This window comes from Patagioenas fasciata, chromosome 6 (genome assembly GCF_037038585.1).
Source record: "Patagioenas fasciata isolate bPatFas1 chromosome 6, bPatFas1.hap1, whole genome shotgun sequence".
Lineage (NCBI taxonomy): Eukaryota > Metazoa > Chordata > Aves > Columbiformes > Columbidae > Patagioenas > Patagioenas fasciata.
The window spans coordinates 10,950,478-10,973,367 of NC_092525.1; the positions used below are offsets into that span (position 1 = coordinate 10,950,478).

The 22,890-nt window shown below is 58.9% G+C and overlaps 4 protein-coding genes across 10 annotated transcripts; 2 read left to right on the forward strand and 2 right to left on the reverse strand.

Moving 5' to 3' along the window:
• Positions 1–169: 169 nt before the first annotated feature.
• TOE1 (target of EGR1, exonuclease) lies at positions 170–4,958 on the reverse strand. Of its 2 annotated transcripts, none has more exons than XM_065841747.2 (7): positions 4,827–4,958; positions 4,715–4,755; positions 4,465–4,561; positions 4,137–4,271; positions 3,566–3,825; positions 2,017–2,188; positions 170–1,099 (listed from the first exon to the last, which is right to left on the reverse strand). In XM_065841747.2, the coding sequence occupies exons 1-7, from the start codon at positions 4,932–4,934 to the stop codon at positions 314–316; spliced, it is 1,599 nt and encodes a 532-aa protein (XP_065697819.2). In that variant the 5' UTR covers positions 4,935–4,958; the 3' UTR covers positions 170–313. The 2 variants fall into 2 exon arrangements, with proteins under 2 accessions (XP_065697819.2, XP_065697818.2); XM_065841746.2 differs by having other exon boundaries at positions 4,137–4,295.
• On the forward strand, positions 4,211–11,120 carry MUTYH (mutY DNA glycosylase). 6 transcript variants are annotated; one of them, XM_071809922.1, is made up of 15 exons: positions 4,211–4,676; positions 5,779–5,912; positions 6,652–6,691; positions 6,969–7,042; positions 7,178–7,219; positions 7,291–7,362; positions 7,564–7,677; positions 8,313–8,410; positions 8,675–8,819; positions 9,072–9,147; positions 9,222–9,407; positions 9,583–9,728; positions 9,926–10,078; positions 10,172–10,267; positions 10,519–11,120. In XM_071809922.1, exons 1-15 carry the CDS (start codon positions 4,556–4,558, stop codon positions 10,621–10,623), a joined length of 1,602 nt encoding a protein of 533 aa, XP_071666023.1. In that variant the 5' UTR covers positions 4,211–4,555; the 3' UTR covers positions 10,624–11,120. The 6 variants fall into 6 exon arrangements, with proteins under 6 accessions (XP_071666023.1, XP_071666020.1, XP_065697817.2 ...); XM_071809919.1 differs by lacking the exon at positions 4,211–4,676 and adding an exon at positions 5,328–5,559; XM_065841745.2 differs by lacking the exon at positions 4,211–4,676 and adding an exon at positions 5,328–5,559 and having other exon boundaries at positions 10,217–10,267.
• Positions 11,121–12,788: 1,668 nt separating this feature from the next.
• Positions 12,789–15,604, reverse strand: HPDL (4-hydroxyphenylpyruvate dioxygenase like). Its single transcript, XM_065842812.2, has 2 exons — positions 15,562–15,604; positions 12,789–14,461 (listed from the first exon to the last, which is right to left on the reverse strand). Exon 2 carries the CDS (start codon positions 14,448–14,450, stop codon positions 13,266–13,268), a length of 1,185 nt encoding a protein of 394 aa, XP_065698884.2. The 5' UTR covers positions 14,451–14,461; positions 15,562–15,604; the 3' UTR covers positions 12,789–13,265.
• Positions 15,605–17,108: 1,504 nt separating this feature from the next.
• LOC136104113 (selenoprotein Pb-like) lies at positions 17,109–20,363 on the forward strand. The gene is given in 6 exon segments (XM_065842760.2): positions 17,109–17,178; positions 17,915–18,144; positions 18,250–18,462; positions 18,597–18,732; positions 19,378–19,587; positions 19,589–20,363. Coding segments are annotated over 5 exon segments (810 nt in total). The 5' UTR covers positions 17,109–17,178; positions 17,915–17,929; the 3' UTR covers positions 19,625–20,363.
• Positions 20,364–22,890: the final 2,527 nt, after the last annotated feature.

Below are 22,890 nucleotides of genomic sequence, written 5' to 3' on the forward strand. Positions count from 1 at the left end.
TCATCTGCAGTAAGGGAAACCTGTGCTAAAGGAGATAGCACCTGTTTTTTCACAACCCCCTCTGAGTGCAGAGCACTAAACTGAAGCTTGCAGCCCTGGCTGCAGCTGGAGAGGTGCATTTTTCCTGCCTTCCCAGCCTAGCATCCCACTAAGGAAAAACAGGGGGAACTCCAACCGAGAGCAATTTAATCCGTCAGAAGTTAAAACAAAAACCAGAGTAAGGAACTTGCTCCCCTTCTGATTAGTTCTTGATGGAAGAACTTCAAAACTTAAGGGGGAACAAAAGTCCGGTTCAGTGAGGAGTCCTCTGGCTCTATCCACTGCCCCAGGCCAACTTCATCTTCTGGCTGTGAGCTTTAGAAGATTTAGAAAACAAACTCTTCACTATTTGAAGCGGCACCGATTTCCCACTGAGGTACAGTTTATTGTGGCAGTCTGGCAACCAGGGCCCTGCATCACCGTCTGGGTTTTTCTCTTTCTTGAGCATCCAGACATAAGCCATGATGTAGCCAGTCATGAAGGCATCAAAGCCAGCTCGGTGTGTGCCCCCCTGCGAGGGTGGGCAAGGGGTTTCCTTTTCTGCAGCACACGCTGCTTCAGTCTCGGGGGTGTCTGGGTGATGGGCTGAGCCCACCCCAGCGGGAGCCTCTGACTGCCCCTCCACCTGGTTGCTGTTGCAGGCATTTCCCTGGGCAGGAGGGCTCGCAGCAGCTGCTGCCTGGGCAGCAGTTCCATCAGTGCTCCCCAGATCCTCTTCCTGTTGTGCGCTGGTGTCTGAGCTGGCCTCTGGTTCCATGTCCATGGAGTTCTCCTCCAGGGGCCTGTCCTTACTGTTGGGTGCCACCTCTGTAGCAGCTGCAGGCTCATAGCAGCTCTGTTTTCGTGGGGGTCCCTCTTCCCCGTTCTGAGCTAGATCCATTTCTTTCCCTGAGCCTTCCTGTTCAGACACCTTTGCAGGCTCTCCTGTGTTCTTCCGCTTCTTCCATCTGTGCTTCCGTTTCTTCCGCTTCTCCTCCCAAAGCTTGTCATCCTCATCAATTATGAGGTCAATGTTATGAGACTGTGGACACTTCACCCCTTTTGGACACCAGCCATAGGCCTAGGGAGAAAAAAAGAAGTCTGTAGCCACCAGCCTTGTGGTTAGAACAGCTTATCACCCTATGGAGGGCTGTGGGGCTGTTCAGGAGCACCATGTCCAGTTAGAGCCCCACAGCACACAAGAGAAGCATTGACCAACTGCAGCAGGGAGTGGACGATGCAGCAGACAATGTATTAGAGGCCAAGGAAGGTGGGCTTGATCTGCCTGGAGAAAACAAGGCGAAGGGGATCGGGATATCTAGGTGCTGTTGGCTAAACTCTTCTTAGGGGAGTACAGGGAAAGGTGAAGTGGCAAGAGCTGGGCAATTCTGACTAGAGAGATAGGAAAGCATTTTTCACAATGACTGGTCAAGCACTGGAACAGGTGTTCAGAGGGGCTTTGTAATCTCTGTCCTTAGAGATTTTCAAAATTCACCAAACAACACTCTGAGCAACACTGAGATAGTGGTTGGATGAGAAACTTCCAGAGTTCTCCCCAACCTATGCTGTTCTGCAACAGTAATGTGAAACATCTGGAAGAGCTCCTTTTCTCCCTGAAGCATCTGCAGCCAGTTACGATCGGACCAGACGAGCTCTTTGTTTACTGCTGTAGCAGCATCAGGGCTCAAGACGCTGTGGATCACACTGTACTACAGTCCCAGACACTGTAGACAGGTAATAATTTTTATACCTCATCAAGATATGGGGGAAGGAAGAGGTGACATTTATTGCTCAGAGCATAAGCCCAATTAATTTAGAACTCGCAGCCCTCCCACAACACCAACGGGTACTGCAACTCATACCATCCCACTATTTAGGGGCAGAAAATCTCTTTTTGAATTTCTGTGTCTAATGTAACCTTTCCTACCACTTCCTGCTCTGGTCACATGTGGCTCTTCCCACCGAGCCAGGAAGGAAGCTGGGATCCATGTTACTTACTGAAAATTTCTCACAGACAGGTACTTTATTTCCCCCTCCCACGCTGTGGCATTCTTCTTCCAGGGAGCAGTGGCGATAGTCGATGTAACGGGACATGTTGGCAGGGTAGTTGCAGAACTCAACAGTGAGGTGCTGGCCACCGGAGTCCTTCAGCTTGCAGTTCTCCCGCTTGCTGGAACAAACAACGCACAGTTACTGCGGTTAGCGCACAGAAGGTACCACGGCGCGGAGCTGCTGCGAACATGCTGCTCTCCACCAAGTCTCAGCTCAACCTGTTTTCCTGCTCTTGTGCTCTAGGCAGCTCGACAGCCTGCTGGGGAGAAACTCAGTCTTGGGAGAACAGTTTTGGTAAGGAGTTGCTTCTGTGCAGATTTAAGGGTTGGTTTCTCTTAAGCCAACGCACAGGCAGGAACAGCAGTGCCTGGTGAAGCTATGGGAGAAGGAGACCCATAGCTTGGTTTTAAATATTAAGGGCACTAAGATATGTCTTAGGCCTCATAATGTTAATGACAAAGAAGAAATGCCCAAAAATGAAGTATTGCATAGAATATCCAGGTCAAACCTGGGCAATGTAGACAAAAAGGAAACATTTTCCATCTCATGGAAAAAGAACTGTTTTGTCCCAACAGCTAGCAAAAAAGCCGAAAACCTTGGGAAGGCTATGTAACTAGAATTGTGAGTTAAAAACTTAACAGGTTAGTTTAAAAAAGTATTTTCATCCTGTCAAAACAAAGCACTCTCATGTTTGAGAACAGCTATCCTGAATGTTTTCAGACCTGTCAAAATGGCATCTCCTGATACAAAACAGTCACTAAAAATACCATTTCTCCTCTGCATAGAGCATGACTTCAGTTTAATGGAGATTCAATGGGCTGTATCGCTGCCAGAGGCTTGTTTAGATTGTGTGGGGAGTGCAGAATGACAGGCCAGACTAGACATGTGAAGCAGATGGACACTCTGCTTCTACTGTGTCTGCCTAGAGGATGTCCATGAGGAGCTGGGAGCAGGAGACAAGACAGGACACTTAGGTGGAACGTGATGGGAGTTGTAGCTGCTGCACACAAGTGTCACGCGTGGGATGTGTGACAGAGCCGGTTGACATCAGGAGGTGTAGGGACTGGACTGCTCGCCCTGTAGCTGCCCCATCCCTTACAACAGAGTTACAACAAGCAGACCCTGCAGGCACAGCGTGTTTGCACCTGCTCTCTGAGTGTTGGTGGTGTTTTCTGCGGGTGTTTCTCCTGTGGCACTGCTGGCCCAGGGCCAGGCAATGAGTCAATTATTTTTCAGTTAGATCAGGTTACAGAGTAGTCAAAACTGCAGAAGACTGAAATCCTGCCCAACAGAGAGATATGGCTTATTACAAAATGCACTCAGCACCTGTCTTAGAAATGGGAGGAGCCATGGGAAAGAGTCACCTGAAAAGCACCTTTCTTCACTCATAAGGATAACACAAAGACCCAACCCCATTGCCTTGAAAAACAAACAAAACGTTGACACTCCCTTTGTCTTCCCTCCCATAAGCTTTAACTACTGGAGTGCTGCTCACCACTTCTTGTAAGCGTACTCCAGGTAGGACGCTACAAAGCGAGTCTCAAACTCCGAAGCATATTTGGTGTCGTATATTCCTGCTGGAAACATTTCTGAGAGGTCAGCAGTGAAGGTGCCGAGGCTGTCTGGGAGGTGCGCATAGAAGCACTGGTACAGGAAGACCAGATCGATCAAGCCGTTATGGAGAACAAGAGGCTTCTTTGCTCGTATGAGCTCCAGAAAGAAAGTCCGAACGCTCCGGCTCTGGTTCTCATTGCCCTGCAAGAGGAAGGATTAGTCAATGAGCCTTATGTAGCGCCTTGACTTATCATCACCCTGGGAAGTCCTCAGAGCCTGCTGTAGCAGCATAACACTTACAGCTGTGACTTGCTCTGAATGGAGGGTAAAATAGTTGGAAAAGGAACAGCAACAAGTGACAGACTGGATCTAAACCAGCAGAGAAAAGGATAATGCTGTGCTCGAGACCCCAGTGCGAGCCCATCTTCACTTGGCAGCTGCGCAAGGGAGACACCAGCAACCTCCCCGGGAGCGGATCACGCTGTGGTGTCTGAAGGAGAGTCGTCCTGTACCTTGTCATTGCCCTTGTGGTACGGAATCCCCTGGGAGTACTGCTTGTTGAAGTCAAAGCCGTGCTGCACCAGGAACTGCACCGACTGCGGTTCCACCACGTAATCCTCCATGCACAGGAGCGTCAGATTGTAGATCTGGCAGAGATACGTGTGCTCGGACTGTGGAAGGGGAGCGAGCAAAGCGACACGGGGACACCAGTCACACGGAGCTGCCGAAAAAGTCCTTGGCAAGTCCACGGAGTACGGGTGGGTTGAACCGGGTCTCCCAGCCCCCGCTGCCTCCCCGGAAGGCGGGAACAAGGGGAAACGCTCCGGGCCCCGCACTTACCTTGTCCGGGAGCTGCTTGAAACACGCGAGGCCCAGGGACAGCACGGAGCGGGTCCGAGCCGCGCTGCACACGGCTTTGTACCGCTCCTCGATGCACCTGCGCGGCGAGACAACGGGGCTGACGCGCCCGGCCCCGGCACCCCCGGGGAGCTACACCCGCGGGGCCAAGGGAACCGGCACCGGAGGGACGCGCCCCGGAGCAGCCGCAGCCGGTAAATCCAACCCCCCCCCACCCCGACCGGGCACTCACGGGCTCAGCAGCGACTTCCTGGCACCGAGGCCGCTCAGCTCCTGCGGGGAGACACCCGTTAGCGGGCCCGGCCGCGCCGCCGCTCGGCGCCGCCGCCCCCGCCCCGCCTCACCGTGTCCACGGCCACGAAGGTGGCGGAGCGCAGCGCCAGCAGCATGGACGGCCACAGCTCCGTGAAGTTGTCGCTCTGCACGTCCACCACCGGCACCCGCCACGCCATGCTTGCCGCCGCTCTCAGGGCCTCCGCCGCCGCGGCTGCCCGCCGCCTGCCCGCTGCCGCAGGCCGTCCCGCGCGCCCCCGCGCCCCGCGCTGCCTGCCCGCGCGCGCGCCCCCGGCTCTTTTCCGCGCTATCGGGGTTTTTTCTCTTTTCTAAAACCTGTTTTCAGCTGAAATTTATTTTTTAAGTAAACGGGCGTTTAGTGTGGGCAACCCATTGGGGTCCTTTGGGCGCGGCCGCTGAGACCGGCGGGAGAAGGGGCGGGGACAGCCTCATTTTCTCCCCCAGAGCGCTGATTGGCTTCGAAGCGCCGGGAGGTCCCGCCCCCTCCCCGATGGCCTGAGGGCGGGAGGAAGCGAGCCCGCACCTCGCTCCGATTGGCTGACGCCCTGAAGATGGGCGGGGCTTCCCGCTCTGATTTGTCCCCCCGCGGGGGCGGGGCGCGGGAAGGGAAACATTTTCCCGGGAAAGTCTCACGTGGCGCCGCCGCCTCGGGGCCCAGCGCCGCCGGGAGCGGCCCGGCCATGAGCCACCTGCGGGCGGCCGTTGCCAGGGGGCTCCGGCGGAGCGGCGGGAGGGCGGCCCGGCCCGCGGGGCAGAGCAGGAAGGGCGCGTCGCCCCGCGGAGGTGCCCGGTAGCGGGAGGGCTGGGGGGAGCGTGGGGTGTTCTTGCGGGGTACGGGGCCGCCAGTCTGGAAAGTCGGTGCTTCCTCGTAAGGCTCGGTGCTTGTCCACACAGCAGCGGCTCTGCCGGGCTTCCGCCTCTGGCCAGGTGGTGCTGCAGTCGGGCTCTGCAGCCCTTCTCCATCCCCGGCCGTGCCCTGACCCCGCGCCGCTCTCCTGGCAGGGACCTCAGCTCCGGTGCCCGCTCCGCCGCCCGCCCAGCACCTCTTCAGCGACCCGTCCGAGATCGAGGCCTTGCGCGGCAACCTGCTGGCTTGGTACGACAAGAGCAAGCGGGACCTTCCCTGGAGGACGCTGGTAAGGGGGGAGGCAGCGGGAGGTGCTGTAGCCGGGATTCGCACCGCCTGCCTTAAGGGGGTGTTGCCGAGGTGACCGCTGTGTCCTTCCCCACGCGATGCATCCTTAGTGCATGGAAGTGGAAGAGGGTGTTGGAAATAGGAGTGTGCGCCCAGCTGGTCCTGGCAGTTCCGTGGTGTGTGGCGTGTAGCCAATCCCTCGGTACGAAGAGTAAAGCGGGACGCAGGGTGAAACTGCACTTCTCAAACACAGCATCCAAGTCTGAGCACTTTTCCCTGGTAAACATGGTCTAGTTGTATTTCGAGCCTGTTTTGTTCCTGCATTGGCAGTACCCTGCAGCAAGTGCTTCATGGAAAAGCTTTTCTGTCTATTTGCTTTAAGCCCGCCAAGCGTTTTTAGCAGAGCTCCCGCCTGCTGTGTGCTCGGCCTGGCAGCGGCTGGTTGGGGGTGCTGGGGTGCGTGTCAGCTTTACCACAGCATCTGTCTGAGTGGTGCTGGGAGCTGCACGGCCCCTCTGTGGGATTTAAATCTGCCTGCACTTGCTTCCCATGCAGAGGGGTTCGGGTCTGGGACAACTCCTTTGGTGGGATTTTTTTGAACCTGGGGGAAATATTTTAATGCAGATTCCTACACAGTGTTTAAAACACACCACAAGCAATTTTGTTTTATATGCAGGTCCCCTCTATGGTGGGGTCCTGTGTCACCCTGTTTCTCACACCCCATTTTCTTCCCCTTTCAGGCAGCGACTGAGCCGGATGCCGACAGACGGGCGTACGCAGGTGAGGAGCAGGAACTGCGCCCCAGCGTGCAGGGGGTGCCCCGCTGCATGTTACCCCCAATGTGGATGTACAACATGGCTTGTGAGGAAACATTGGCTTCAGTTGCCATCCTTGGAACAAGCTCCTGTGGGGCAGCACGTGGGGAAGCTGAGGGGTGGGAAGGGGTCCCATGGGCTGGATGCTGCTGCAGTGCTTGTAGCCGGTGCTCGTGTGGCCATGGCATGAGGTGTGGGTGGTGTTGGTGCCCCTGCTCTGATCCCTGCCCTGCTCCCGGCAGTGTGGGTGTCTGAGATCATGCTCCAGCAGACACAGGTGGCTACAGTGATCGACTACTACAACCGCTGGATGCAGGTGACTGCTCCTTACAGAGTCCTGTGTCCACAGGCGTCACCTTTCAGAGCCCTTGTACCCTGCCTGTGGCAGATCTCCAGCTGCAGGGCACAGCTCTGGTTGTCCCTGACTTGTCCCCCTCCCTCTGTACCGCAGAAGTGGCCGACGCTGCAGGCTCTGGCTCAGGCGTCCCTGGAGGTGAGTGTTGCTGGGCTGGGTGCTGTCCTCGTGGATCTTCATCTAACACGGCACCGTGTCTCTCGGAGCAGGAGGTGAACGAGCTGTGGGCAGGACTTGGCTACTACTCGAGAGGGAAGCGTCTGCAGGAGGCAGCGAGGAAGGTGCCCTGATGATGGGGTGTGGGGGGCATCTCTGGATCCCTCTGTGACCTGTGGGTTGGTGCTGGCCCCCATCTGCCTTGCCTCGCTGGGGCTGTGTGCTGCCACAAGGCTACAGAGGCTGCAATCCCATCTCAGCATGGGTAAAAGGGGTCGCACGCTGCACCCCGACTGCTCCCCTGATCTCAGCCCCCTCTCTGCCAGGTGGTGACCGAGCTGGGGGGCCAAATGCCCAAGACAGCTGAGGAGCTGCAGAAGCTGCTGCCGGGAGTGGGCAGATACACAGCGGGAGCCATCGCGTCCATCTCATATGGGCAGGTGAGAGCTGGGTGTCAGTGGCTGGTGGGGACACATCTCCCCTCTCTGCCACTGCACCCCACTCCTGGCAGGGTCCTGCTGCTGGTGTCACAAGCTGGGGGCTCCCCAGGGCTGTGCTTGTTCAGCCTGGAGTAGAGAAGGCTTTGGCGAGACCTTATTGTGGCCTTTCAGTACCTAAAAGGGGCCTACAGGAAAGATGGGGGCAGACTTTTTAGCAGGGCCTGTTACAACAGGAGAAGGGGTGATGGTTTTAACCTGAAAGAGGGGAGATTCAGGCTAGGCATGAGAAAGCAATTTTTTATGATAAGGATGGTAAAACACTGGCCCAGATTGCCCAGAGAGGTGGTAGATGTCCCATTCCTGGAGACATTCAAGGCCAGGCTGGATGGGGCTCTGAGCAACCTGATCTGGGTGAAGATGTCCCTGCTCATGGCGGGGGTTGGACTGCATGAGCTTTGGAGGTGTCTCCCAACCCAAACTGTTTTATGATTCCCTGTGATGTCTCTTGCCCACTGCCCAGCTTGGCCTGTGGATCAGACCCGTGTGTGTCCCGGTGTCCTGGGAGCGCTGCAGCTCCCTCCCTGGCTGGGGGCACGGGCACCTCCTGGTGTGGTAACTGCAGCTCCTGCTCCCAGGCTACCGGTGTCGTGGATGGGAACGTGATCCGGGTCCTGTGCCGCCTGCGGTGCATCGGTGCCGACTCCAGCAGCCCGGCCGTCGTCGACCGGCTCTGGTAAGGGGAACGCTCCATCCTGCTCTGAGCTGCCTCGACCACAGCTGTGTTAGCTGGTGGCTGAGGGCAGGATCACTTGGGAGCTATGGAGAGGGATGAGGGGTACAGGAGTGTTTAGGAAGCTGGTGCTGCTGAGAGTGACGGAAAAAGAACCCGTGCTGCCTCTGCCAGCCTGGGAGCAGCCCCCACGCAGGCAGCAGGCAGGCAAAGGTGTCACGACCTCTCCGCACAGAGACCCACGCCGCTCACTGCAGTTTTTCCCAGGGACATGGCCAATGCCCTGGTAGACAGGAGCCACCCAGGGGATTTTAACCAAGCCCTGATGGAGCTGGGGGCAACGGTGTGTGTGCCCAAGGCCCCGCTGTGCGGGGAGTGCCCTGTGAAGCAGCACTGCCGAGCACGGCGCAGGGTAAGTACAGCCCCAAAATCTGCCTCCCCCCTGCTTGCTGGTGGCTGCCAGCTGTCCCAGTGGGGTGGCAGAAGGTCACCCTAGGTCCCCTTTGAAGCTTCTTACAAGCCATCCCTGTCCCAGACCAGTGCTGCGAGCTGTTCTTGGCCAAGTGTCACATCCTTCATCCTCACCGGGTGCTGGCCCTGAGGGGTCACGGTGCATGGGGACAAGGTGGGCTGGTGGATGAACCTGTCCCCACTCCTCTTGCAGGTGGAGAAGGAGCTGGCCTTTGCCTCTCAGAAGCTGTTTGGAAAACCTGCCCCAGTGCCTGATGTTGAGGATTGTGGTAGGTGCCTGGGGGGATTCCTGTTGTGTCTCCGGGTTTGGGCCCTGTGGTGACTGTTACATCGGTGTTTGCAGGTTTTGGGGACTGTCCCCTGTGCCCCCCAGCCACAGAGCCATGGGACAGCAGCCTGGGGGTGACCAACTTCCCCCGGAAAGCAGCGAAGAAGCAGCCGCGGGTGGAGCGCACAGCCACGTGTGTGCTGGGGCGGAGAGGCTGCCACGGCGCCCTGGAATACCTCATTGTGCAGAGACCCAGCTCAGGTAATGGGGCTGGACGGGAGGGGGCGAAGGCACCGCGTGTCCCCTTCTCACCTGCACGAGGGACAGAGCAGCCGGAGAGAAGGACGCGCTGGCGATGCGCTTGCTGCTGGGGTGGGGAACGGAGCCTCCTGGGGCTGCGGTGTGGCTCAGTGTCCCCATTGTGCCCCCTCCGCAGGTCTCCTGGCCGGACTCTGGGAGTTCCCCAGCCTGGCGCTGGCTCAGGGTCTGCAGGAGGAGCAGCAGAGGGAGGTGCTGGCCGATCACCTCCAGGCCTGCACAGGGCGGCCTGTGGCAGCTGGAGACCTGCGCTTTGTCGGAGAGGTGAGCCTAGAGCTGGGGGCACACAGTGTCAGCCCCCTGTGCTCGGGAACAACAGGGACCCCCTTTCTTCTGTCACCCCTCCCAAGCCCTGCCCTGCTTCTCAGAGCCCTGGCAGACTCGGTGCACTTGTGGGGCAGCTGGGCAAGCAGAGCATCCCCTGCGCCTGCCCATTCCTGTGCCTTCCCTTCCCCCTGCAGGTCATCCACGTCTTCTCTCACATCCACCAGACGTATGTGGTCTACTCCCTGCCCCTGGAGGGGGATGTGACCCTGGACCCTGCCGTATCCCCATCCCGCTGGGTGACAGAGGAGGAGTTCCACACCTCAGCCGTGTCCACAGCCATGAAGAAGGTACCAGGGGGACCTGGGCCTTATTCTCCCTTCCCTCTACCTCCCTGTGGTCTCAGGCATCCCCCCAAACTCTGTGTGCTGTCCTGGCTCCAGGACCCGGCTGCAGTTCAGCTCTGGGCTCTCCTGTGCTTCCTTCAGGTGCTGAAAGCGTGTGAGAAACAGCGTGGGAAGGACAGCGGCCCTGGCAAGGTGGGCATTGCTGGAGGGTGCACAGCCCCAGGAGCTGCCCCACGTGGCTGTGGGCCCTGGTGTGCGGTGCTGGAGCCCCACAGGCTCTGAGGTCAGGCTGTGGACCATCCCAAGCCTGGGGCAGGGCTGAGTCTGGGTGGCTCTGCCCTTGGATGTCCCCAATACCAGGGTCCCTCCTTGCCTCAAAGGTGATCCCTGGAGGCTGGGGGGTCTCTGCAGTTTGGCTTGGCCCCAATGTGTCTCTCCCACAGGGCTCCAAGCGGAAGCGGGGGGCAAAGCCGCAGGGAGCAAGCAGCACCCGCCCTGGGACACAACTCTCCCTCCGCGCCTTCCTCCAGGCACCCATGTCCTTGTGACAGCTCCTTCCACAGCCGAGACCACCGGGGACCCGTGCTGCGGTGAGTCCTGCCTGGGGCACGGCCTGGTGTCCCCTGTACTGCTGTGTCCCCAGCCACAGCCCTCGAGCGGTGTCCTGCCCCTTGCAAGAGTCCACTGGCTCCCTCGTGGGACTTGTGCCTTAACGTGGCCACTGCGGTCCTGGACGTGACCTGGAGCCAGGCTTGTCCTCCCTGCTCAGCTGGAGCCCTCCTGAGGTGATCTGGTTGATGCAGTCACCGCTCTGGCACTGCAGACCTGGCAGCAGGGGTTTCTCTCCAGCGGCTGTGGCTGCATCGGTCCCACAGCCCTGTCCCCACCTGCCCGCATGCCCTGGCCTGTGCCTGTCCCCCAGCCAGTGGCTGCGGATGCTGCTGTACCCCTCCTGGCCTGCAACAGCCCTTTTTATACACTTCTTTTTACTGAACCTGAGCCACAGGCTTTCTAATAATAAATCTAAAGTGTGTGAGTTTTTAAAGTGACTTTCTCTGTTGCACTGCACTAAGCTGGGGCTGTCGCGTAGCCTGTGGTTGAAGACGAGGATCACTGTCAGGATGTGCACATCTGGGCTGAGGACAGCAGGGATTTCACAGTATCACAGTATGTTTGGGATTGGAAGGGACCTCAAAAGATCATCCAGTCCAATCCCCCTGCTGGAGCAGGAACGCCTAGGAGAGGTCGCACAGGAAGGTGTCCAGGCGGCTTTGAATGTCTCCAGGGAAGGAGACTCCACAACCTCCCTGGGTAGCCTGTTCCAGTGCTCTGTTACCCTCACTGAGAAGAAGTTCTTTCTCAAATTTAAGTGGAACCTCTTGTGTTCCAGCTTGATCCCATTGCCCCTTGTCCTATCATTGTTTGCCACTGAGAAGAGCCTGGCTCCATCCTCGTGGCACTCACCCTTTATATATTTATAAACATTAATAAGGTCACCCCTCAGTCTCCTCTTCTCCAAACTAAAGAGCCCCAGCTCCCTCAGCCTTTCTTCATAAGGGAGATGCTCCACTCCCTTAATCATCTTTGTTGCCCTATGCTGGACCCTCTCCAGCAGTTCCCTGTCCTTCTTGAACTGAGGGGCCCAGAACTGGACACAATATTCCAGATGGGGTCTCACCAGGGCGGAGTACAGGGGAAGGAGGACCTCTCTTGATCTACTGACCACCCCCCTTGTAATACACCCAAGGATGCCATTGGCCTTCCTGGCCACAAGGGCCCAGTGCTGGCTCATGGTCATCCTGTTGTCCACCAGGACCCCCAGGTCTCTTTCCGCTACACTGCTCTCCAATAGCTCATTCCCCAACCTATACTGGAACCTGGGATTGTTCCTGCCCAGATGCAGGACTCTACACTTTCCCTTGTTAAATTCCATCAGATTATCCCCCGCCCAACTCTCCAGCCTGTCCAGGTCCCGCTGGATGGCAGCACAGCCTTCTGGCGTGTCAGCCACTCCTCCCAGCTTAGTGTCATCAGCAAACTTGCTGATAGTACACTCAATTCCCTCGTCTAAATCATTAATGAATATATTGAATAATATTGGCCCCAGTACTGACCCCTGAGGCACTCCACTAGATACTGGCCTCCAACTGGACTCCGCACCATTGACCACCACTCTCTGGCTTCTCTCTTTAAGCCAGTTTGCAACCCACCTCACTACTCTATTGTCTAGACCACACCTCCTCAATTTAGCTGTGAGGATGCTGTGAGGGACTGTGTCAAAGGCTTTACTGAAGTCAAGGTAGATTTGGTTAATGCACCCATGAGCGTTAACTGCTGGTCACCCCAAATAAGGCACCCATATCCTCTGGGCTTTTTGCATGGTTTTATCACTTTTTTTGCCATTTTCATCAAGCTGTTTCCCACTGTGTTTGTGCTGTGGCTTCCCTGGCCGGGATGCACAGTAACACCCTTGTAAAGGCACAAGCTCAGGAGGTTGTTCCAGGGCTGCCAAGGGTTTTCCTCCTTCCCCGGTTTTGTGTCCATGCCTGGGGCTGGCAGGGGACAGTCCTGGGGGGTCTGCAAAGGGGCAAGTGGCCTCAGTTTAGGGACTGCAGGGCTGGGGACAGCCTGCCCTCAGGGGTGAAAACGGCTCTTTCATCCTCACCTGGCACTCAGCGGTCTTAAATAGGAGAAAAGCAAATCGAAGCAGTGCTTGCAGGTTAATTCTTTAATTGAGATGAGTGAGAGGCCCTCACTTGCCCTGCACAGGGGCTGCCCGTGCTCTGTGTGGTAACTGTTGACGAGCTGTGGTGTCCATGACCGCCCCCGTTATCCCTCCCCTCATCCCCCTACATCACGGAGTGTTGCTCTGACAGCAGTGTCCTCAGCCATGCTGCAGTCACAAGTCTGATTAGATTAAGATGAAATTGGGGCACAAAGTTCTTCACGTGAGGCTGATAACTCACTGGGAGCCCAGGGAGGGGGAGAAATCACCCTCCATCCTGGAGGTGGCTCCAAGCAACCTGGTGTCATGCTGAAGTTGGCCCTGGGTTCACCTGGGGACCTCCCTTGGTCCCTGCCAACCTGGGCCATGCCGCAGGCACTGGCTGGGATCTCTGCAGCAGCATAACGCTCCAGGGTTGGGCTGGGGAGGACAGAGGGCTGAGGGAGGAGGATTGTGCTGTTGCTGCTACTGCTGCTGGTCCATATAGACCTGCACAGCTTTCCACAGTGCCCGTATATTGCCTTCCCCAAAGCCTGGTGCCCCCCGGCGATCAATGAGCTCCAGGAAGAAGGTCTCCTCGGAGAAGATGGGGTGGGTGAAGATCTGCATCAAATACTCCTGGGAAGGGCTCTGTGTGACATGAGCGCCAGGCTGGCCCATGTGCCCCAGAGCTGTGGTGTCCAGCAGGATGCCCAGCTCTGCCAGCATCTGGGGGTCCTGCCCAGCCCCCCGGATCTCCTCCGCTTTGCCCCCCTGGCTGTAATAGGTGGCGGGGGGTGTGAAGAAGTGCGCACCCCCCTGCTGCAAAGCCCTGGTTGTGGTGACGATATCGGTGGTGCAGAGGCCGACATGCTGGATCCCGGCCCCACCGTGCTGCTCTAGGAAGGTGTCGACTTGGTTGGCACCATCTTCTGAGAGAGACTCGGCGAGGACGAGCTTGCAGCCACATGCCGGGGTGTCCTGGGTGTCCTGCAGTGCCAGGAGCAGCATGCTCACCCCCTGCCCGCCCAGCACGTACCCCTCGGCCGGCCTCTCCTGTGGGTTCAGCAGGAAGCGGCAGAAGCCGAAGCAGCGCTGGTACCAGTCCAGAGCAGCCCGGGTGCCGCCCCGTGGGCAGACATATGTGATGTGGTCAAAGTGGGTGATTTCAATGCCGTCCCTTGCAGCCGAGGGGGCTTCTTCGATGGGCTGGAAGCCGGGCAGGAAGGGTCCCCGGTAACGGGATCGGTCCAGAAGGGTATGGCTGACATTGCCCACAATGGAGCTTGCCACGCCATAGGTGACAGAGCCCCCATCATCCCTCACCTCAGTTGGGGGCACTGGCAGGGAGCATCCCTGGCTCTGCAGGTGCTTGCAAAGCCCTGGCACGTCATCCACCTCGAAGCAGACGTTGGAGGCTGTCCCCAAGGTCGGCCGGGGATCGATGTCGTAGAGGAAATCGTGGGAAGAGGTGCCGGTGGGCCCCGGAGCCAGGTGCTCGTTGATGAGGAAGACGGCGGATCCCCGTCGCAAGGCCAGTTGCCGGACCCGCGGTGTCTCCCGTACGGCCACCGGCTGGAAGCGAAAGGTGTTGGCCAGGTCCTGGGCCCAGCGCTGCCTGTAGGGCAGGTGGAGGGAGATGAAGCAGGGGCGGCTCAGCGATGCTGCCATGGCTGGGCAGGCTGCGGGGAGGATGCAGGGGGTCAGGGGGTTCAGGAGCCATTCCTCCACCTTGCACAGAGCCTGAGTGCACCTGCATGCACAGGCATGTGAATCTGCACTCCTGAAGTGCATGTATTTTAAATAAGCGGGTCTCACAGGCCAATAGGCTCTTTGCAGGGGCACCTACACTCGGGGCTGGCTGCAAAGAGGTGCCTGAGGATGCCAGGTGTCTCACCACTCCTTTGCTATGCTGCCCTGCACCTGGGGTCACAGAATAGGAAAGGTCTGAGCCTTGGCCACAGCGGGTCCCCTCTGGAGCCATGTGTCCCTCGGGGGTGCCACGGGGAGGGCAGCAGGGAGCCTGGGTCCGGGAGGTGTGCTGTGTGCTCAAGGTTGTGGGGACAAGGGTTGTAGGGGGGTATGTCCTGTACCAGCAACCAAGAACATGGAGTTTGGACTGGTAAACACAGAATAATGTGCTGGTTACAGCTAAAAGGCTCCTGTGCAGCCCCAGTGCTTGTCAGTGGTGTCCCACAAATGGCAGGGGAGAGCAGTGGGGTCACAGTGAACTGACGTGCCCTTCCCCTCCCCAGCAAGGACAGTGTGGAGCTCAGGGCAGTGACCTTGCCCTAGAGGCACGGAGGGTGAAATAGATGGGACACGAACATGCATTGAGATGGGGGAGACCTGCTTAAATACCCCCTTCCACCTGCCCCCACCCAACGGGCTGTGCACTGAGTGCTCCCCGCGCGGGCACAGGGCTCTGCCAGGCTGGGGGGGCAGCCCCAGCACCCGGGCACCCCACCTGCCGGGGGGAGCAGGGGGCCCAGCGGCACCCCGTTGGGACCCCCAGCTGCTCCACACCAGCCCAGGGAGGGGGGGATCCTTGCTGGGGCCGCTGCGCTGGGGAGCACATGGGCAGAGGCCGGTGCTCCCTCCGTCCGTCCCTCCCTCCGTCCGTCCGTCCCTCCTTCCCCCGCTCCTTTCCCAGCTGCACGCTGTGTGACTATAGTGACCAGCATAGCTCCCGCCCTGCTCCCGCCGCCCCCTCTCCCAGCTGCGCCCCCGGCCCCCCCAGTCCTGCCAGCCCCCGCAGGACCGGGCCCCGCCTGCGGCTCACCGGGGTCAAGGCTGCAGGCGAAGGGGATGCCGGGCGGGGGCCGGCCCCGGAGGGGCGGTGCAGTTCGCTCCTCCCCGGCACGCAACAGGCCGCGGCGGGACAGGGAAGCGGGTTGGCGGTGGTGGGGAGGAACCGGGGGGTGCTGTCCCGGGCACGGAGGGACCGGCACACGCAGCCGTGCCGGGGCGGGGGCTGCTCCGGCACGTTCAAAGCCAAGGGCCGAAAGTTCGTGTTGACCCCGGAGGTGCCGGGCTGTGTCTGCACAACAAAAAGCTGCCCAGGCTGATAGCCACAGGCTCGGGGATGAGCAAAGTGGGGAGATGAACTGGCTGCCAACTGGTGGCCGGTGGTCCCCTGGGACAGGTGATGAACTGGCTCCTGTCTGTGCTGGATCGTTCCTTCCAGCCCAGACCCCGTTGGGCAGGGCATGCAGCCAGGGGACATGTGTCCCTGCTCAGTGCTGGGTGCTTCACCGTGCGCAGGGGGACCCGGGGTGGAGCGGTGTGTGGATGGCAGGGGGACAGCTCTGCGGAGGGTCCGACGTCGGTCACAGGATGCGTCTGCTCCAGGCTGACCCCTCACAACTACACCTGCTCCCTAATCCCAACCCATGTCCCCATGTCCTTGCTGACATCCATGAGCCCCTCCAGCTCCCCAACAATGATCCCCTCTCTCCTTGTTGCTCATGGCTGGTTTTGGATTAATCCTCCCTCTTCATGTGTCCAGGACCATGTCGCTGCCCCCGTTGTGTCTGTGTCTGCTGCTCTTCCCTGCCTTATCATGTTTTTGTACAGACCCCAGGTATGATAAACTGCTCAAATATTTGCGGAGATGTCCGTGTGAGGCCGAAGTGGTGAGCTGCTCTTGTTTGGTCGGGGTGGGGGGAGGAATTCACCAGTTCTGTGATTTCCCAAGGGAGCACTGATTCCCCACAGCCCCCCCAGGTGTAGGGCCAGGCAGGGGGCACAGGGCTGGACACCAGGGACTTGCCATGGGGCCAAGCATAGCCCAAGAGGCACCGTGGCACTGCATGACAGGACAGCACGGCCTCTGGGGTGGCATCCTGTGGGGCAGGGAGCTCCGGCACCCCAGGGGGGTGGGGCAGGCACCCATCTTTTTGTCTGGAGCACGACAGAGGCTGCACTGGTGGCTCCCCTTGGGCCTTGTGCATGGGTGGCACTGTTCAATGTCACCCCATGATCTTGCAACCCTTCGGTGCAAGCAGTGCCCTTGGCAATGCTGCCGGCCCCCTTGTGCCCGTGGGGCAGTTTTGAGCAGCTATGCCCGTCTTTCCCCCGTGGCACTGCCTGGCACCCTCTGTGCCAGCCCAGCACCAGGCACAGCTTTGTCCCAGCACGGCTTGGTCTGGGCTGCGGCAGCAGGACCCTGAAGCTGCGTGGCACCAAGGAGGACAGTGCCTGCCTTGTTGCCGTCCCCAAGGCAGGCGGTGGTGGCTGGGGAGGAATCCCCGCTGCTCCAGCTGGGTTCTTCTCCTCCCCCTGGGGCGGAGAGAGTGGACAGAAGATAAAAGGGGGACCAGGGCCAGCGGGGCATTGCCAAGAGCTGCTGGGACTGGGAGCGAGGTCTGGCCGGAGGACAGCAGTGAGGAGAAGTGCGGTATTGAGGGCTCATTCTCGCGGGGGCGCGGGATGGGGGAATAGGGGTACATCCATCCTGACCAGACCCTGCAGCTCCCTGCTCCCTCCCCAGCTCCCGGGATCATCCCCCCAGCCCCATGTCCTCCCCCTGCCCATTGAATGTGCTGCATCCTGGAGGGACAGGGTGTATCTTGGGGTGGGCAGGGTTAGGGGGTTGTGGGAGAAGGGCAGATATTAGGGGCAGGGGGGTTAAAGGCTCTGTGCACCCCTCAAGCGCTTTGTGGGCATCAAGGACTCTCAAGGTGACTTGAAGGTGAAACCATCCTTGTCCCACTGACTCCCTGCCCTCGGCCAGGATGATGGGGGTTGCATCCCTGCCCACCCCTGGGGCAAAGACAGACCCCAGACCATGGCTAGGTCTGGCTTTTGGGGTTGGGGAGGTGGATAATTCCCATAGGGGGAGTGGGACCTTCCCCCACAAGGCATGAGTGGGTGCCTTGCCACTGGGGGAGACTGGGGCACCTGGCGGTGGCAGCAGCTGCCTGCAAAAGCCAGTGTTGAGGGTGCATCTCATCCCCCCACCTCATCCCCCTTTCCTCACCCTGCCTGGCATGGGTGTCCCAGCTCCCAGTGCTCTGCTGGGACCAGTATGAAGCTGCCCACCAGTCTTTGCCTGCCCCAGAACGGGGTGTGGGGAGGCGATTTGGGGCTGCAGCAGGGCTAGGAGAATCTAATGCCATGTTTCCTTCTGCCAGGGCCAGGGGTCCGGGATGGGGCTGGGGGTGCTGGCCCTGGCTGCCTGGCTGGGGCTGGGGCTGGGGCTGGCATTGGCCTCCGAGGGGGTGGCCAACAGCAGCCGGCTCTGCCGAGAGGCGCCAGCCTGGAGCGTCAACGGCTCGAGCCCCATGGTGGGGGCGGTGGGGCAGGTGACGGTGGTGGCCCTGCTGAAGGCCAGCTGACACTTCTGCCTGCAGCAGGCCCGCAGGTGAGCCCTGCTCCCCCTGCCCCAGGTCCAGCCCCGCCATGCTGGGGGTCAGCATGGCGGTCCCCCCGACCTGGGCAACCTCTCCCAGCACCTCCTTCCCCACAGCCTCGGGGGCCTGCGGGAGAGGCTGGCCCGGCAGGGCATGGCCGACGTCCACTACATGATTGTCAATGAGAAGGCACCACTCTCCCGTGTCATGTTCGGGGAGCTGGAGCGCCAGGCCCCCCCGGGGGTCCCCGTCTTCCAGCCGGAGCCGGAGGAGCCCGACGTCTGGCAGGTCCTGGGGGGCTACCAGGACGACTTCCTTGTCTATGACCGGTGAGCATCCCGCACCTCAGCTGAGGCTTTTCTGTGGGGTTATGCAGTGTCTGGTGGGCTTCCCAGAGCCCCCCCATGGCTGGGCTGGGTGACCCCAGAGCTGCCTCGAGCCAGGACGTGGCTTCTCCCCGCAGGTGCGGCCGCCTGGCTTTCCACATCCAGCTGCCCTACAGCTTCCTCCACTTCCCCTACGTGGAGTCGGCCATCCGCTTCACCCACAGCAAGGACTTCTGTGGCAACTGCTCCCTCTACCCCAACACCACCCAGGAGGTAAGGAGCAGGGATGCTCTCCGGAGCCAGGTCCCTTGTCTCCTCTGGCATAGCACATCAGGGAAAAAACAACCTTATCTTCATATTGGGGATGAGCTCTGGGCTGGCAGCCACAGCTGAGAGGGAAGGTGATGAAAGGTTTGGAAGAAGAGCAGTTAAATAGGTTAGAGCTTTCAGGTCGAGAAGGAGGGGACTAAAGGGTTCAGAGCCCAGGTCTGGATAAGCTAACTAATGGTGCTGGCTGTTCTGATATAAGAAAGGGGCAGGCAATGAACCCAGAGGTGGCAAGCTCACAGCAAAGACAAGGACAAAGCTCTGGACTTAGGAGGCGATTAGTCACGCCCTAAGAGAAAAATCCATAATATTAAATCCATAAAATTAAATCCAAAATATTAATGCAAAGTCCCTCTCTGGACCACAGACAGCTTGAGCCAAGGGATGTATGTACAGAGGCTTGTGCTCTATGTGCTCCAGCCTCTCCTGTCCTCCCTGGGTTAGGGCTGGAGAGCCTTTGCTCTGACCCACACAGCGTTCTGTAGATGGATGCTTTTCTGCTTTCATCCCAGCTCAGAAGTGTGCTCACAGGCTCGCTGTGGGGCTCTGTATGTTCACATACTGCACCAGCCCTTGTGTTGCTTTCCCCAGGCTAATGCTACAACGGAGGTCCCTGTAACCCTGAGCCCACTTCCTGAACAAGGGGGGAAGGAGTCAGAGACCCCCTTCCACCAGCACAACCCCCTCCATCCTCACCACCACCACAAGGTCAGCAGTGAGAGAGCCAGAGAGCTGAGTGGGGATCATGAACCTGCTGCCCATGCTCGTCGCCACCACAGAGAACGCAGCCAGCCACATCACCAAGGGGCAGAAGCAGAAGGAGGGAAATGAGCACTAAGCCAGGCTGGGCAGCCTTGCAGAAGAACCCCGTAGTGTGCAGACCATGCCAACTCACTTCCCAGAGGCACAAAAGGACTTGCTTTGGGATGCTGGTCACCAGCAGCGTTGGCATAACAACCCCCTCCAGCATCACCCATGCAGGTCATACTCCCACGCTGTGACCAGGGAAGAAAATCCCCCTCACACCCCCCTCAAGGTGCTGCCTTTTCAGCCCCAGGGCTCAGTTCTGGCCCTTCTGCTGCTGCCTCCTGCCTTTCCATGCTCAATGAAGCCCGCTGTGCAAACCGGGAGGTCCCCGGTCACCGCTGGCTGACACTGCACGGAGCGGCAGCGCAGGGGTGGAGGGGCCAGAACTGGGACAGGAGCAGCACTGCCAGCACGCTCTGCCCATCCTGGCACCCCTGGGTGTCCTGGCACCCCTGAGGGGAGCGAGGGGAGGAACAGCGTGTGCCCCACAGGGACATCATCCCAGGGGATGGGGGCATTAGCAGTGATAGGAGGTCGCAGCACCCCATGGTCCAAACCCTGTACCCCACAGCTGTCGCACCCTGGGGACCCTGCAGGCTTTGCACACGGGTATGTGCAGTGCTGATGGGTGGCCGCAAGATGGTGGCCTTGTCCCCTTTTGGAGACCTGGGAGGACAGGGGTGAGGATCCTGGGCTCTCTCCTGGGGGAGAAGCAAGATGGGAGGGTGGTGCAAACGTCCGGAGTACGAATAAAACCTCTGTGAAGCGAACCCTGCTCAGCCTGGTCTCTGATGCCTCTTCCCCAGAGGGGCTGGGGGGCTCGCTCAGCGCTGGGCTGGCCCTGGACTTTTCTCTGGACACAGGGAGGGACTTGGGGCTGCCTGTGGACCCCACAAAGCAAGTGCCGGTGGTGATTTGCATTCCGTGGTGCAGAGATCTTGGAGATGGATGGGTTGAAGACCAAAGAGACCCTTATGTCTTCATACCTTCTGGTTACCTCCTGCCAGATGTGAACCCAGGGCTTGGTCCCCTCCCAGTGCAGGACATTAACCCTGCGCTGCCAGGAGGAAGTTTGGCTCAGCACCCTGATCACCAGCTTGTAGGTGTAATGTTGGGGTGCCTGCCCTGAGCTGCTATTGTGGGGCTGAAGTTCCCACATGCAGTTCAAGATCATCTTGGGCATCCTGTCCTCATTGCCCAGCTTAGTCCCCATTGCATGCAGTGTTGGGGCCACCCAGCCCTCAAACAGCTGGGTTCTGCATCCCTGGCAGGCAGTCATGCCTGCCTGCACCCCGGGTCACCCCCATGCCTGTCTCAGCCCTGTAGCCCTTCACTCCAGCTCCATCCATCATCCCACACCTCCCATGAGTTCTCCATCTTCTGTCTGGGCCCTACAGCCGGAGTGGGAAGCAAGAGGTGGTTTTTCTGCTCAGTGTTGTGTGATGCCATGCTGTGGTACACGTCCTGCTCATGGTGCTCTGAGCTGAACTTGTGCCCCAAGTCCTGGGAAGACGAACTCCTCCTCCCTGCCTCTGTGGGATGATGCTGTGGCCAGCAACTGGGGTAAGAGCAAGGATGAAGAACAGCTGTTGCTCATGAGGATAAGGGCAATGGGATCAGGTGGGTCTTTCTTACCAGCCAGGCTCTCCCACAGGGTGCTGGTTGAGACCCTCCTCCCCCTACTCCATGTCTCTTGCTTCCTCGCTCCTCCTTCTTCCCCCTTCCTCCTCTACCTGCTCCCAGCAGCCCACAAGGGCACCTCTGTCTGCTGCTCCTGCCATCAATTCTGAGGTTATCTTTTTCTTCTGGCAGCTGCTGTAATTGAAACAAAGCAGGCCGGGCCTCACGGGCTCCACTCCTCTCGCTCATTTTGCTGGTGCTGCTGAGACAACTAATTCATCTTATCGATGTGCAGTTGGCCTCCTTTCCACCAGATCCAGGCAGAGCCCTGTCCCCACCATGGCTGCCGGGACCAGTTTGTGTCCCTGAGGTGTGCTGCTGGGTGCTGCTCTGACCCAGCCTCTGGTCCTCAGCTTGCAGCATCTGGCCACCAGCAGATGCCAGGGGTGAGAGGTGCAGACTAGAAGGAGGCCGATAACTTTTATCACTTTCTTTTGCCTTCTGGTGCTTCCTCAGCCCTTTCATTAAATTCTACAACCTTTCCTTGCACAGCTTCTAAAGGCGTCCCTGGCAAGTAGGTGACATTGCAATGAGTGGGGCATACACCGATATGCATTCCCTTGCTGACAACCAGACCTACGATTAGCAGCGACAGGTAGAGGGATCAGGTCTGGTGCTGGGTGGGTAGACCTGTGGCCCTGTGCTGCACCGCTGCCTCTCAGCAGATGAATTTCCAGCCCTAAAGGCTTGGGTTTGGGTTTTGCTTTGGGCAGAGAAACAGGGGCATGTGAGAGAGCTGTGACACTGTTTGTGTGAAATCCTGCACGTTTGAGTAACTGCCGGGGTTCGGGGTCAACTTGCTCCTTGTATAACTGTCCAAAGGCCTGAAGGGCTTGGGGGTGCTGTGTTTGGGGTCTCCGTGGCATTCCTTGCCCCTGAAAGGTGCTGGAGACCTGGTGGTCTTCAAAACCCGTGTGGGTGTCTGCACTCCAGCGGTGCTGAGGGAGAGCTTTGCTCTGCGTGGGGTGGGAGAGAGGTGTTTTGGGGAGTTAACAGGCTCTTTACGTTGCTGATGTTGTGAGGAGTGATGTGGGGAGTCAGAGACCCCAAGGAATGCTCAGCTGTTGCGGGGGTGGTCGGCAGGGGAGGGTCCAAGGCAAGAAACCGGGGCTGACATCGGGTCCTGGCAGTGCTGCACCGTGGTACCCTGGTGTCTGTGGCTGTGCCACCACCCCAGAGGAGGACAGACCCCTGTCCCACATCACATGCAGCCTGCTGCCTTGGCCCTGTGTGCTGCTCCGGCCAGGGGCCAGCAGAACCTTTCAGGAGAGGGGGAACAGCCAGTCCTAATGTCAACAGAGGCCTCTTGTGCAGCGATGCTGTGTCAAGAAGAGGAATGGGTCCCTCCTCCTCCGCCCATTCATCTGGCAGGCAGGGCTGGCGTGCCGCCAAGCCAGCCTGCTTTGGAAACATTTCATTGAGGAGGCAGCTGAGCCTAGGAAAACAGAATGAAAATATACAGAGAGATCACTGTTGTTAGGCAAAATACAAGCAGGCGGCTGCATTTCTGACCCCTGAGTCCAGCCCAGCCGGGCCCCTCTTGCTCCTATGGAATGAGGATGAATGCTGCTGCCTGGGGACAGGACTCACGTGTCTCCATCATGTGTTAGGAGCTGG